General features: G+C 45.4%; 1 protein-coding gene across 2 annotated transcripts in view; it reads left to right on the forward strand.

The window, feature by feature from the left end:
- Positions 1–408: 408 nt before the first annotated feature.
- KCNA3 (potassium voltage-gated channel subfamily A member 3) overlaps positions 409–16,617 on the forward strand; it is a 61,570-nt gene continuing 45,361 nt past the window's right edge. For both annotated transcript variants that reach the window (XM_063450470.1, XM_063450477.1), the window contains exon 1: positions 409–3,479. In XM_063450470.1, the coding sequence (XP_063306540.1) occupies positions 478–2,064 (1,587 nt within the window). In that variant the 5' untranslated portion in view covers positions 409–477 and the 3' untranslated portion in view covers positions 2,065–3,479. The remainder of the gene's footprint in view (positions 3,480–16,617) is intronic.

Raw genomic sequence — 16,617 nt, forward strand, 5'->3', positions numbered from 1 at the left:
CAGTTAACTTATTTATTTTTTTTATGACAGAGTGCTCCCGCCCGTGTGATGTCTGGACCAGAGTGCTCCCGCCCGCGTACAGCCCAGCGCGGCGCGCGCCCCCTCTCTCAGACCCTCCATCCTTCAGGTGGTTCTCCTGGCTCGGCGCCGCGCGCTCTCTATGGGCGGGAAACAAAGTGGCGGGAAAGGAGGGAGTGGGAGCGAGGTGGTGTTAGTGGTGATGGTGCCAGAGACAGACAGGAGGGGCGGGCGGCCAGCAGCGCTATATTAAGTCAGTGAGGGCGCAGTGAGCCGGAATCCCGAGCTGGAGGGACACGGAGAGTTAGAGCAGCAGCGGCCGGGCTGAGGGCAGTGCGGAGTGCGGGGGCAGTGCGGGGGGTGGCTGGGGGGAGACCCGGCGGTGGCGGCTCTCATGTTGGGCTGAGGGAGGAGGCGGCCGCCCGCTCTCCCTGCCCGCCCTCACCTCTCCTCACCTTTATGGACGAGCACCTCAGCCTCCTGCACTCACCCCCGCCCTCCTCCGCCCGGCACCGCGCCGACACCAACCTCGTCAACCCGGGCTACACGGACACCGACACCATGACCGTGGCCGCCTGCGACAACATGCTGGAGGAGGCGGCCGCCCTGCCCGGGGCCCAGCGCCGCTCCTCGGAGGAGGAATACGGGCAGGACCACGAGTGCTGCGAGCGGGTGGTCATCAACATCTCCGGCCTGCGCTTCGAGACCCAGCTGAAGACCCTGGCCCAGTTCCCGGATACCCTGCTCGGGGACCCCAAGAAGAGGATGCGCTACTTCGACCCCCTGAGGAACGAGTACTTCTTCGACCGCAACCGGCCGAGCTTCGACGCCATCCTCTACTACTACCAGTCCGGGGGCCGCATCCGCCGGCCGGTCAACGTGCCCATAGACATCTTCTCCGAGGAGATCCGCTTCTACGAGCTGGGCGAGGAGGCCATGGAGAAGTTCCGGGAGGACGAGGGCTTCATCAAGGAAGAGGAGCGCCCGCTGCCCGCCAACGAGTTCCAGCGCCAGGTCTGGCTGCTCTTCGAGTACCCGGAGAGCTCGGGGCCGGCCAGGGGGATCGCCATCGTGTCGGTGCTGGTCATCCTCATCTCCATCGTTATCTTCTGCCTGGAGACCCTGCCCGAGTTCAGGGATGACAAGGAGTACAACGGGCCCCCCGTGCTGCCCCCGGTCAACGGGACCGGTCCATACCTGAGCAGCTCCTTCACCGACCCCTTCTTCGTGGTGGAGACCCTGTGCATCATCTGGTTCTCCTTCGAGCTCCTCGTCCGCTTCTTCGCCTGCCCGAGCAAAGCCACTTTCTCCAAGAACATCATGAACATCATAGACATCGTGGCCATCATCCCTTACTTCATCACCCTGGGCACCGAGCTGGCCGAGAGACAGGGCAATGGGCAACAGGCTATGTCCCTGGCCATCCTGAGAGTGATCCGGCTGGTGAGGGTGTTCAGGATATTCAAGCTGTCCAGGCACTCCAAGGGGCTGCAGATCCTGGGGCAGACATTGAAAGCCAGCATGAGGGAGCTGGGGCTACTTATTTTCTTCCTCTTCATCGGGGTCATCTTGTTCTCCAGCGCTGTGTACTTTGCCGAAGCCGACGACCCCAACTCTGGATTCAACAGCATCCCTGATGCCTTCTGGTGGGCAGTGGTGACCATGACCACCGTGGGATACGGGGACATGCACCCGGTGACCATAGGGGGTAAGATCGTGGGCTCCCTGTGTGCAATAGCTGGCGTGCTGACTATAGCCTTGCCTGTACCTGTCATTGTCTCCAACTTTAACTATTTCTATCATAGGGAGACCGAGGGAGAGGAGCAAGCCCAGTACCTCCATGTTGGCAGCTGCCAGCACCTGTCCTCCAGCGAGGACCTGAAGAAAACACGGAGCAACTCGTCACTGAGCAAGTCAGAGTACATGGTGATAGAGGAAGGGGTGAGCCCAGGACCTTTCAAGCAGCCCAGCTTCAAGACTGGCAACTGTACGACCACCAACAACCCAAATTGTGTCAATATCAAGAAGATGTTTACCGACGTGTAATGTGTGTTCGATTGGAATGTTGGGTGGGTTTCAAAACAGCAATGTGACATGTCATCGACATCAGCGTGTCCCACTTCTCAACAATGTTTATTTCTGAGCGCTCCCTCTAGAATGGACATAGCTTTACCCACGTCCTATATACCATGGATGAAGTGGTGCTAGTGCTATAGGCAATGCTATGTAGTGTCAGCTGCTCCGGAAGGCTGTGAGGCTGTCTCTTATTTTTGGTTGTCGTTTTGCAAAAATGAGGACAAGTCGCTGGGTTTTTATTTTTAGTTCTCTCTCTCTCTCTTATATTCAAGAGCTGCTTCTTAGTTTTGCTGGAGTTCACCTCATTAGCTAAAGCACATGGGAATGGAGGTATATAGTTATCAGAAGCACACCAGGCAAAACTAAAAGCAAAGGTCTTATGATTTACCTCTCGAGCCTCAATGTGAGCGCACATTTTTTGTTAATTTTATACTTGGATTGTCATATCCTCATTCTCACTCGTGAACAAAGGCGGGAGAACACTGGGACAAGCATCAGTTCTGAGTACATATCGGGACAATCTGCTTTGACGGAGCAGCTAAAGTGTCTCTGATTGTATGAAAAAAAAAGAGTAGATTGGCACTTAGTCCTTTGAATTATTTTTAAACAGGTATTTGAAACTGCAAAACGTTTAGTAAGTCCCCCAGTTCGTGCCAAGAAAGCTACATTGGCATGCAGCAAGAAGCAGGTGGATGCTGTAGGTCTATTTTCTGCTATGAATCATGATGCTGTTCGTGACAGCCTACATGCTGTAAAAGAAGATTAAATGGTTGGACTTGCTTTTCTTCGGAAGTTACTAATTCTGACCCGAGTGATGCAGTTTCTATGGTAACATGGGTTTCCTGGGAAACTCCACTGGTTGCCATGGCATCCTTGTTCCCATAGTAACCATCCAGATGGTTCCAAGTTACAGACACGCTGCTGCTGCTGCTGCCATGAGAATGCTCTGAGAAAGTTAATCCCACCGAGATTTGCAAAGTAGGTATGACAATTTGAACATCACCTGCGATCAAGGGAGTATGGAGCCATTCATAACCTCATGATAAATTAAGTCATTCTTCCAAAACACTGCAGTTGGTGCAGCTTATTAACACACTTTAAGTACAGTAACCAGATCAGGAGTTTGATGCAAACAGGAAATTATGAAGCTCAGTAATATCGTGATTTTTGAGGAGCAAAGTCAATCTACAAATAAACTGTAGCATCCAGAAAGCACTTTATAAATTACACATCAGCACTTATGTGACTATCCAAGTAAATCTGCCTTATGAGGAAATAAAGTCCATGGTAGATAATGAGAGGCTATAAGGCATCCAGCACTAGAAAATACCAACTTGGACCCGTCTAACCCTTTTGCCAAAGGCAGTGGTGAATCTTAAAGCAAGGTAAGCATTTGTGTAACACTGATGTGCACTGCTTATTTAATAATTAGCCTCATGTACTGTACCTACCTGTTTTCAAATAAATGTGTGTGTGTGTGTATATATATATATATATATATATATATATATATATATATATAGGCTAGATACAACATATTTCAAAATATTGCTACATGAAACAGAAATGCTATTTGTGACTTATATTTTCCTAAGTAGTCCACATTTTAATACAATTGTTATATCTTTTCATTAATATTATTATTTATATTTATACAGTAAATTACTATATTTACTGGGGCTCAACATTTCAACTTGCATACTAGCCATTGGTGAATGAAAATTCTCCCCTGGCCAGTAGAAATTCATCTTTGGTAAGTTGGCCATAGATCATCCAGTGAGTGAGTCACTTTTAATCCTAGCTAGTGTTATAGAACTTGAACTTTTGAGCTATGTTAAGCACAATTAAAGGACCACTCTAGGCACCCAGACCACTTCAGCTTAATGAAGTGATCTGGGTGCCTGGTCCCTCTAGGATTAACCCTTTTTTTTTTTGTATAAACATAGCAGTTTCAGAGAAACTGCTATGTTTATACTACTGAGGGTTAATCCAGCCTCCAAAATCTCTAGTGGCTGTCTCATTGACAGCCACTAGAGGCGCTTGCGTGCTTCTCACTGTGAAAATCACAGTGAGAGCACGCAAGCATCCATAGGAAAGCATTGTAAATGCTTTCCTATGCGACCGGCTGAATGCGAGCGCGGCTCCTGCCGCGCATGCGCATTCAGCCGATGACATCGCAAGGAAGAAGGAGAGGAGGAGGAAAGCTCCCCGCCCGGCGCTGGAGAAAGAGGTAAGTTTAACCCCTTCCTCCCCCCAGAGCCCGGCGGGAGTGGGTCCCTGAGGGTGGGGGCACCCTCAGGGCACTCTAGTGCCAGGAAAACGAGTATGGTTTTCCTGGCACTAGAGTGGTCCTTTAAGTAATTATAAATGTAGGAGAAGACTTTCATTTTGCAGGAGGTGGCTTAGTGAAACTTACATCCTAAAATAAGCAATTCTTCCCCCAAAAAGGATATATTTGCGAATAATACCTTTTATAGGCAATGTCGTACAGGTACAGGCCTGTCACCTTTTTGTTGTCTCTGGAATAGGAGGAACAAAAACATTTAGTAACTAACTGGATAATGTAAATGGTAAAAATGTATGATGAGTTGCAGCAAAACCTGCATGGTGTGAGGCCTTGCTGCTGATAATGTGGTAGAGAACTTGATTGGAAGGTCCACAATTAAGGGCTTGTAAAAAAAAAAATGAGGTTCATTAATTGTGTGAGTATTGTTCAGCTGGCCACCTAGGACTTAATGAGCTTTTCCACATTGGCAGATATTAACGTACGTGAAATGTATCTTAAACATGTGTGGTTGACTTAGGGCTCATCTTTTCTACCACACCTGCATGCTTAATTAAACAATATGCTGGACCTTAGAGGTAAGAATTTAGGCACTACCGTATACTTGTACTGCCACATATACAGGGTTATTAACTAAAGTGAGAAGTGTCTGGAATTCAAAGCAAGTTAAGACCAAAGTAGCTAAAACAAATTCACTATACTTGCAGTTCAATTTCAGCTGCTTTATCGTTAATATAAAGTATAGTTTGAAGTCTTGACAATTCTTACTGTAGTAAGTAACCCTCATAGATGCATACCATAACATATTTAATTTATTCCACTTCTTATTTTTTTTAAAGTTTTCATGATGCAATTATAATAGTAGCTCTGCTCTAACATTTATAGAATCTTTTTGTGGGAGATCTTTTCTTTTTCCTGTAATTTTTTGAAAACATTTTAATCTTGTATAGAGCTGTGCTTAGTGCAATTACAGTGCGACTATATGTCCTATCTAACTTAGTGCACCCTCTGTCTTCTGGTCTCTGTTATCTTTGCATTGGTGATCTTGGATCATACATTGTGTGTGTGTGTTGCTTACATTAGTAAAGTAGTAGGCAGGTTTGGATTATCTCTGCATGAATTTAAGGAACATTGGTTGAGAATAGTTGATTCATGTTGGTCAATACTCAAGCTGTTCACCAACAGCCACTTTAGAAAAAATAAACAAACTGAAACAACTTTAACATGCTGACTTGAACTGACCTTTACAGTACCTATCACATTGACTTCCTAAGTGCTGCTGTTCCTTAACATGGCATGTCAAAATTCAGCAGTGGAGCCAGTACAAAATCTATATATAAATCAAGGATAAGACAATGCATGCTGGTACTTCACCTACTTATGAAATGGAAAGTTCAAAGTCTGTTCCTTCCTTGATTGCCTGGGTTGTGGGGTGGAGCAGTGCATTGGTAACTGAGCTAGGGATAACAAACTACCTTCACAAGACCTCCAAAACCCCTGTTTACAGTGCCTGTTGGTGCATAATTCTTCAATTCCTATTAGTGTCCAAAGATTGTCTAGAGCAGGGGTAGGCAACCTTTTACCAGCCCTGTGCCGAAATAGGATTGTGATGTCCCGTAGCATGCCGGTCCTATTTTTTCTTTACATTTAGGTGTGTATGTTGCCGTATTCTGCTTGTTATTTATACTGCAGTTGCCTGGTATCATTGTATTTGTGCGTATATGAGCGATTATATTGTATATGTGCATGAGTAGTTTTTGGTATCGTGTATGATTCCCCAAATATAATCTAGACATGGAGGTGTCTAAACTGACATTTCTTAAAAAAAAAAAAAAATAATGATCTGAAAAAAAAGTTAATCCAAATGAATCAACAATGCCTATCTTCTGTTGGTTAAAATAGACCTCAACACAAAATAAAAAAGCAGCCAAAAAAAGTCTTGTCAGCAACAAGCAAAAACAACAAATTGAAAAGATCAGCATACTCTGACAGATGTGAGAATAATAAACATCATGATACCATGAATAGTTTTCCAAACTAGTAATCATTAACATAGGAGCCAGTGAGATTAATTGAATGTTGCGGCCAATCACATATTTCTTGTTTTTTCCTAATTACAATCTAACGTGTATTCATTGCATGCCACTGGCAACGTTGTTGCAACTATATTTTTGATTGCAAAGTGTAAATTCTTCATGAAGCAATCCATTTGATGTCTCTAAATATTCTTGACATGTAGAAAATCCTGGTTCAATAGGAGCCATATTCATGTAATGTCACATTACAATCTCCATTGCTACTTTCCATGTGGTTCAAATACAGTGGAGACTTATTTATTACCCACTTCACATCTAAGTGAATTAGGCTACTAACCAGAAATAAAAACTAGAAACAAAAGAGAGAGACATTTTTTGAACCTGTAGTAGAAGAGTTGAGGTGCTATTTTCAATTTTTTTTTTTTTTTTACTAAACTCAGAATAGTTTTTTTTCTTTTTTTTAATGGCCAAAAGGCTGCATCTAATACACAAACACAATAACAATAAAAAAAATAAATATATATATATATTTATATGTAGTGTGTGCATGTTTTTTTTTTTAAATGGACACTAACCACCAAGACCTCATCTCATTGAAGTGGTCTGGGTGCAATGTCCCTGTCATTTTAGCCCTGCAGCTGCAAACTGCAATGTTTACATTACAGAGTTAAAGACAGCCACTAGAGTCTTTTGTTTCACTGTGTTTTACTATTGTACACGTGGCTCTCGCAGCGCATGTGCATTAGGTTCCCCTGATCAGCTGCCATCTGAGTAGGAGGAACCTGACCCAGGACATCGTTGCTGGAACCATGTAAATGTAAATGGGGTTTATAACCCTTTATTTGCTGGCAAAGGGGGGGGGGGGAGGAGGGGGAGGGGAGACTAGTGTTATTAATTCAGTTTTGTATTCCCATCACTATAGTATTCCTTTAATGATAATTAATTATTAAAGGAACACTGTTAACAAGCACTTTCATATACAAATGATGCATAATGCATTAAACAAGTGCATATAATAAAATAAAAACTAAAGTGATCACTGGCTGAAAACAAAATACTTGATTCTGATTTGAGAACAATGCACCTCAACTGCTGGTCAATAACATTTTAACCAACAAAGGAAAATAATTTGAGATCTGTACTGATTGCAAACTGAAATAATATAATATAATATTGTGGCTCATTTACCAGGTAGCCGAACCATTGACATTTTACTGTATTATGTAAATAAGGCTTCTATTATAAACTATTCATGGAGGTTCCCCCGCAAACCCTACTTCTGACCCACCTTGGATTATTGTTTCACAAAGGACTGACTGTGGACCTGATTCAGATACAGTTCAGCTTGGCCAGTAACTAAACCATACTTGTATTGTAATATCCGTCAGGTGTTTTTAACACCATATCAGTTTATCCAGTTCCACCTTTATCTCACCTAAAACAAAGAATGTAAACTGGTATGAAATGCTGGTGCTGTTTACCCTCTTCAGTGATCGTACGTCGCATGTATGATCATCTGTCTAAAATTCTACCCCTGATATTGCACTTAAACACATAACGATTCCAATGCTTTAAACCCTGAGAAAAATATTAGTATAGATGAGTGATTAAAGGGACTCTATAGTCACCATATAAAAGCAAGAAAGACAGGTCCCCCAGCCTTCCTTCTTGCTTTTATATGAACTTTCATTAATGAAAAAAAAAAATCGGTGTTTTTATATTAAAAACTTACCTCCGTTCCAGCGCCGAGCTCCCCGCTAGGCCGCGCCCCCTTTTTCGTCAAAATGACGAAATCGCGGGGCCCAATGGGACGGCTTCGCGCTGCACCAATCGCGTTCTTCATAGAGCGGCATTGAATGCCGCCCTATGAAGAGCCTGAGCGCTTTACCGCGCATGTGCGCGGAATGCGCGTTTGCGAGCTGAGCTGTCTGACTGACAGCTCAGCTCGCTTTCTAAAATTATCAATAAGGGGGGGACCTACTGTCCCCCCCGGCCCCCACCCCTGTGCGGCGGGTGGGGGCCCTAAAATTATCAATGAGGGGGGGACCTACTGTCCCCCCCCGGCCCCCACCCCTGAGCGGCGGGTGGGGGCCCTACAATGATCAATAAGGGGGGGACCTACTGCCCCCCCCCGGCCCCCACCCCTGTGCGGCGGGTGGGGGCCCTAAAATTATCAATGAGGGGGGACCTACTGTCCCCCCCCGGCCCCCACCCCTGAGCGGCGGGTGGGGGCCCTACAATTATCAATAAGGGGGGGACCTACTGCCCCCCCCCGGCCCCCACCCCTGTGCGGCGGGTGGGGGCCCTAAAATTATCAATGAGGGGGGGGACCTACTGCCCCCCCCGGCCCCCACCCCTGAGCGGCGGGTGGGGGCCCTAAAATGATCAATAAGGGGGGGGACCTACTGTCCCCCCCCCGGCCCCCACCCCTGAGCGGCGGGTGGGGGCCCTACAATTATCAATAAGGGGGGGACCTACTGTCCCCCCCCGGCCCCCACCCCTGTGCGGCGGGTGGGGGCCCTAAAATTATCAATAAGGGGGGGGACCTATTGTCCCCCCCGGCCCCCACCCCTGAGCGGTGGGTGGGGGCCCTAAATACAAAGGGGGGGGGGACCCTAGTTAACCCTCCCCCCCCCAAAAAAAAATATCTCCCTACCTACCCCCCTCACCCTAAAAATAATGAGGGGGGACCATTAACTAAAAACCTGTAAAAAAGAAAAAATGAGATAAAATCAACTTACCATTCGATGTTTTCTTTCTTCTAAAATCTTCTTTCTTCAGCCCCAAAAAAAGGCCAAATAAAAATCCATAATAACCGACGCAATTAAAAAAAAAAAAAAACCGAGCGCAAAAAAAAATAATCCATCTTCACCCATGGAGGGCTCCGCGCAGACTGAGCTCCGCAGGGCGGGGGAAGGCTTATAAAGCCTTGCCCCGCCCTGCAATTAGGCTAAGAACACTCTGATTGGTGGGTTTGAGCCAATCAGAGTGCTCTTTGTCATTTTACAAGCGTGGGAAAGTTCTTTGGAATTTTCCCACGCTTGTAAAATGACACAGAGCACTGTGATTGGATTTCAAGCCATCCAATCACAGTGCTCTTTGTCATTTTACAAGCGTGGGAAAATTCCAAAGAACTTTCCCACGCTTGTAAAATGACACAGAGCACTGTGATTGGATGGCTTGAAATCCATCCAATCACAGTGCTCTTTGTCATTTTACAAGCGTGGGAAAATTCCAAAGAACTTTCCCACGCTTGTAAAATGACACAGAGCACTGTGATTGGATGGGTTTCAAGCCATCCAATCACAGTGCTCTGTGTCATTTTACAAGCGTGGGAAAATTCCAAAGAACTTTCCCACGCTTGTAAAATGACACAGAGCACTGTGATTGGATGGCTTGAAATCCATCCAATCACAGTGCTCTGTGTCATTTTACAAGCGTGGGAAAATTCCAAAGAACTTTCCCACGCTTGTAAATTGACAAAGAGCACTCTGATTGGTTTAAACCCACCAATCAGAGTGTTCTTAGCCTAATTGCAGGGCGGGGCAAGGCTTTATAAGCCTTCCCCACCCTGCGGAGCTCAGTCTGCGCGGAGCCCTCCATGGGTGAAGATGGATTATTTTTTTTGCGCTCGGGTTTTTTTTTTTTTTTTTTTTTAATTGCGTCGGTTATTATGGATTTTTATTTGGCCTTTTTTGGGCTGAAGAAAGAAGATTTTAGAAGAAAGAAAACATCGAATGGTAAGTTTTTTTTCTCTTTTTTTTTTTTTTTTTTTACAGGTTTTTAGTTAATGTTCCCCCCCTCATTATTTTTAGGGTGAGGGGGGTAGGTAGGGAGATATTTTTTTTTTTGGGGTGGGGGGAGGGTTAACTAGGGTCCCCCCCCCCTTTGTATTTAGGGCCCCCACCCACCGCTCAGGGGTGGGGGCCGGGGGGGACAATAGGTCCCCCCCTTATTGATCATTTTAAGGCCCCCACCCACCGCTCAGGGGTGGGGGCCGGGGGGGGACAATAGGTCCCCCCCTTATTGATAATTTTAGGGCCCCCACCTGCCGCACAGGGGTGGGGGCCGGGGGGGACAATAGGTCCCCCCCTTATTGATCATTTTAGGGCCCCCACCCACCGCTCAGGGGTGGGGGCCGGGGGGGGACAATAGGTCCCCCCCTTATTGATAATTTTAGGGCCCCCACCCGCCGCACAGGGGTGGGGGCCGGGGGGGGACAGTAGGTCCCCCCCCTTATCGATAATTTTAGGGCCCCCACCCACCGCTCAGGGGTGGGGGCCGGGGGGGAAACAATAGGTCCCCCCCTTATTGATAATTTTAGGGCCCCCACCCGCCGCACAGGGGTGGGGGCCGGGGGGGGACAGTAGGTCCCCCCCCTTATTGATAATTTTAGGGCCCCCACCCGCCGCACAGGGGTGGGGGCCGGGGGGGGGGGACAGTAGGTCCCCCCCTTATAGATAATTTTAGGGCCCCCGCTCAGGGGTGGGGGCCGGGGGGGGACAATAGGTCCCCCCCTTATTGATAATTTTAGGGCCCCCACCCGCCGCACAGCGGTGGGGGCCGGGGGGGGGGGAAGGAGAGTAGGTCTCTCCCCCCCCCCCCCCTTCAACCACTATTGTGGACAGTAAGCGTCCCTGTGGGTTCGGGCTTCAGCTGTCAGCTGAAGCTGAAGCTGTCAGCTGAAGCCACGCCCACAGCAGTGCTGACAGGCTATCAGCACACAAAGCGCGTTCACAGTGCTTTGTGTGCTGATAGCCCGTCTGATGCATTCACCCAGAATGCATCGGACGAGAGGCCTTTTTAGGGCCTCTGAACTCGGAAGTCCCTCTGGTGGCCGTCTGATTGACTGCAACAAGAGGTGTTCCAAGCTTCCAATGTAAACACTGCATTTTCTCAGAAAATACAGTGCTTACAAGAAAAAGGCTCCGGGTAGCTGTAGCACTCACCTGAACAACCTCATTAAGCTGAAGTTGTTCAGGTGACTATAGTGTCCCTTTAATAAAATGTAGGGAATGTCTGGTATTCAGGTAATATATGACAAAGTGATCCAGATATGGTATAAAGTTTTATAAGATGTGTGAAAGTAACACTGCATATATTTATGATTTCTGCATATAAGATGGTAAGAACCATCACCTTGATCCTCCAGGTTATCTGTAGGTTTGAGGCAGAAGTGAGAAGAAATTGTAATAACTCGTCATTTCCTTGTTAGAGGTTTACCACATGTACACAGACTTTTATCACACAATTTACCACTTTTTAAAATATTTTCAATGGAGACTTTGGCATTAGAAGTAATGCAGATGTCTCACAGCTGCTGCTAAACTAAAACATAAAAAGTAGAAACCTAGTCTGTACTCCAAGAAGAACTGATAACCCTAAAATACAAAGATAAGAAGGAAGTTTACATGTCGTCAGCTTTCCACAAGCATGCAATTTGAAGGATTTCTGTCCATGACAAACGGCAACAAGAAATTTTATTTAAAAGATCACAACATGCACTTGACCTGTCTGACTGTCATGACTGATATATCAAAAACAAAGTTGAAACATTCATCCTGTGTGTAATCCACCATTCCTACATCCTCTAAAAATAAATAAGTAAAACCCTGAAGTAAAATGAACACTTTCATCCTGTCGGCTGAAGATGATTTCAGTGACTTTTTTTGAAGGCCCATGTGACATTGATTGTATCATTTGATGTGCAATCTACAATACTAGGGTAGCTTTATTCTTTCTGAATTTCTTCAACCTCCCCCACCAGAAAGTGCAGTGCGCTACACTAAGGTGTTAAAGGGACACTATAGTCACCAGAACTACAGCTTAATGTAGTTGGTCTGGTGAGTATAATAGCTCACTTCATGCATTTTCATGTAACACTGCCTTTTCAGATAAAAGGCAGTGTTCAAATTGCCCCTAGGGACACCTCCAAGTGGCCACTCCTCAGATGGCTACTGGAGGGGCTTTCTGGTTTCCTGGTTCAGGACTGCACAGTAAGCAGCCCTGCCGTTCAGTGTCCTCATGCTCTGCATGGGGACGCTGAATTTTCCTCATAGAGATGCATTGTTTCAATGCATCTCTATGAGGAGGTGCTGATTGGCCAAAATAGTGTTTGGCCCCACCCCCTTGCCAATTTTAGCCAATGCTTTCACCATGGGAAAGCATTGGATTGGCTAAAAATCAGCAATTTTGATGGTCACCAAGGAGGCGGGGCCAGCGCCAGTGGACCCGTGGAGAGCTGAAAATAAGGTGAGTTTTAACCCCTTCTGAGTGGGCTGAGAGGGGGGCAAGCCACCTAAATGGTGGGTTTTCACTTTAGGGTCAGGAATACATGTTTATGTTCCTGACCCTATAGTGATCCTTTAAAATTGGAACATTTTAAAATCTGTTGAGGTTGCAAACCAGAATGGTTTTACTGCCCTGTTTGCCGATCTGAGCTTAAAGTTTGAATTATCAGCTGCCATCAGTGACAATCGCAGCCAATTCCATACTTCTGTGTAGGGGTGCATTGTGGGGGTTACTGTGCATGTGAGGCAATTCCAACACTGTGATAATCCGCATCCCCTCATAGAGATGCATCAGCTCAATGCATCTCTATAGGAGCATTTGGGTCTTCATACATAACCATTGGTCCCCTTAAAGATTACAGGAAGGCTATATGAAGTTCCATGTGGCTATATGCAGGGCCGTCTTTAATATTGATTAGACCCTGGGCAAAGCATTTGCTTGGGCCCGCTGGACCCTGTACACCCTCCCCAGGCGTGCAGTCACGTTATCACCCTTAACGCAGTGGCAACCTAAAGTATAGAGTTGCAAAAATATTTTTTTTGGGCCTCCCTATTGCTAGGATGTTTAAAAGGTAGATCATCTGTCGTGCAACTCCAGCAATGCTTTGACAGCTGGGTCTCTACCATTTACCCATGTTTGCAGGCTTGCATTTAGCACTAAGCAGTTTTTGTGTGTTTCAATGTAAACAGGTTTATGTATGGAATATGTTTGTATGTGGTGTTGGCGTTTGAATGTAAGCATGTATTTATGTGTAGTGTTAGTTTTTTAATGCATGGGTGTGTATACATATAATGTTGTTTAACACAGACGTGTATTTGTATGTAGTGCTTAAGCTTGAATGCAGGGGTGTATTTGCGTGTAGTGTTAGCGTGTGAATGTTGAGATATATGTACACATGTACACATGTAGATATACACACACTGAAACACATGCAGACACACAGATATACACACACACACTGACACACAAATACACAACCTGACACATAGATACACATACTAATAACATACAGATACACATACTGACAAAATACAGATACACACAAAGACATCATACAGATATATACTGACACACATCCAGACACACTGATACACATCCAGACATACACAAAGATACAGACACTGACACACACACATACACACTTGCAGATACACAGATATACACACTGACACACACACAAATACACACAATGTCAACATATAGATACACACACTTTGAGACTGACACACAAACATACACTGATAGACATACTTACAGACACATAAACTGACAGACATACTGACACACAGACAGATATATACTGAGAGACACACAGACATGCTGACACATTCATCAACATACACACACCAACATAATGACACAAAGAGCCATACTGATACAGACATGCACACACTGACATACATATGGTCACACACAGACACACTAACAGACATAGTTACATAGTTACATAGCTGAAAAGAGACTTGCGTCCATCAAGTTCAGCCTTCCTCACATATGCTTTTGCTGTTGATCCAAAAGAAGGCAAAAAACCCAGTCTGAAGCGCTTCCAATTTTGCAACAAACTAGGAAAATATTCCTTCTTGACCCCAAAATAGCAGTCAGATGTCTCCTTGGATCAAGCATGCTGACATATACACTGACAGACATATACATACTGACATACATTTACAGGCATACTGACACACACACACTGACAGATATACTGACACACTGACAGGCATACTGACATATAGACATATACTGAGACATTCACAGATGCATACACACACACACACACACACACATTGACACACTGGCAGACATACTGACACATATACAAAATTTACACTATTAAACTCACCCTCCAGTTTCCTACCTGGTGGCTGAAGCTGTTGGGAGTTGGGGTCTGGCTAGCTCTGGCCCAGACTCCCTCCGGTCTGCCTCTTCCTCCTCCCGCGCAGCTCCTCTCTTTATGGGAGGAAGTGACTTGCGACCGTCACTTCCTCCCAGCCGGCTGCCGAAAAGCAAGAAGGCCCTGTCGCGCTCTTAAAGTGCATGACTGGGCCCCAGTGGACCTCCTTAGTGTGCGGCTGCATCGGCGGGTGGGTGAAATGCAGCGGGGCCCACGGTGCAGCTGATTCGGGCCCCCCAGGAGTAACTGGGCCAGGAGCATCTGCCCCGTTTTCCCCGTGGTAAAGACGGCCCTGGCTATATGAGTGACAGCCAGTAGAGGCCCTCAGGAAAAAGCAATGTTTACATTAGAGAAACTACAGGTACAATATCTTTGCCCCAGAACCACTAAATTAAACTGTAGTTGTTCTGGTGCTTAGAGTCACCCTTTAACATGGCATATAGCCAGATGTCTATAATTCATAACATATTGGTACATGTATAATCATGACTTTGCATGTAGCATCCTACATTTCTTACCTAAATGTGCAATACTATATGAGAGCACAAGTATATTTCATAGAGTAAAGAAAAACCCAAAAGAAAGGAATTTTACTAAGATTATACTAAAGCAATGATTTTAAAATGTGCACATTGTTTCAGTATGTGTGGATGCAGATTATTGGTATCAGGACATCTAGTATATATTGATGAGTTACTTTTCAAACAGCAGTAGAATTATAGTGTCAAGAATAAAAACATGGATTCCTGATACTATAATGCCTGTGTGGCTATTAAGGTTCTTGCCCCCCTGTCAGAGCAATGAAAAGGTGATTTCACTCACCTTTTATCCCAAGCCACGCCAATCGCGCCATGGCTGGCCCCACCTCTGTGGCAGAGATCAACCAATTTTGCGATTGTGCACCATGAAATGGCAATGTTTACATTGAAAAGCTTGCTGTAGAAAATCCGGTGTATCAGACTTTCAGCTGTTTCCAATGAACAAATCCAACAAAATCAATTAAAATAGCTCAACACAATGAATGCTTCATGTGGTTTTACCCAAATTCAACTAAAAATGCAACTTCTAAAGACTTATCCAGTGTCAAAAGTATTAAACCCCTTGGTGGTAAGTATCTTTAGTACCCTTTAGTAGCACCCTTTTGCGATTAAGACCTGCTGCAAACACGATGCCTAGCCAGACACCAGCTTCTGGCAGCGTTTCTGAGGAATCTTAGCCCATTGGTTATGAGCAATGGCCTCCAGTTCAGTGATATTCTTGGGTTTGCATGCTACAACTGCCTTTTTAAAAATCCCACCAGAGACTTTCTATGGGATTCAAGACCGGTAACTGATCGCCACAGTAGAATTTTCCAGGACTTCTCCTGAAAACAAGCCTTGGTGGAATTTGAGGTATGCTTGGGATCATTGTCTTGTTGGAAAGTCCAGTGACGCTCCAAGCTTCAGCTTCCTCACATACGGCATGACGATTTCGCCTAGGATTTCTTAAAATTTGAGAATCAATCTGTCCCTCTACAAGCTGCAGGTTTCCAGTGCCAGAGGTTGCAAAGCAGCCCCAGAGCATCACAGAGTCATCACCATGCTTAACTGTAGGCAGAGTGTTCTTTTCAGCGTATGCTTCATTCTTTTTCTTCCAGACATACCGCTGATCCATAGGGCCGAAAAGTTCCAGTTTTGTTTAATCGCACTACAGAACAGAAAACCAAAACTTCTGTGGCTTATTTGTATTATTTTGGAGCAGACTTTTCTTGTGCTTTTGTTTCAGTAGTTCTGGAGTTCTGGCATGGAAATCTTCTTTGTTTAGTATGCGAATTACTGTGCTCAGTGAAACCTCCGTGCCTGTTGCCACCAAGTCTTGTTGTAGGTCTTTTGCAGTCACGAGAGTTTTTCACAACCTGCCTCCTCAGAAATCTGGTTTCAACCAATGATAGCATCCTTTTCCTTCGTCCTTAAGGGGTTAAAAGATTCTTTCAAAGTGAGCAGGTTTTTAGTTTCTTCATTCTTAACACAATTCGGTACTAG

This window comes from Pelobates fuscus, chromosome 1, assembly GCF_036172605.1.
Source record: "Pelobates fuscus isolate aPelFus1 chromosome 1, aPelFus1.pri, whole genome shotgun sequence".
Classification (NCBI taxonomy): domain Eukaryota; kingdom Metazoa; phylum Chordata; class Amphibia; order Anura; family Pelobatidae; genus Pelobates; species Pelobates fuscus.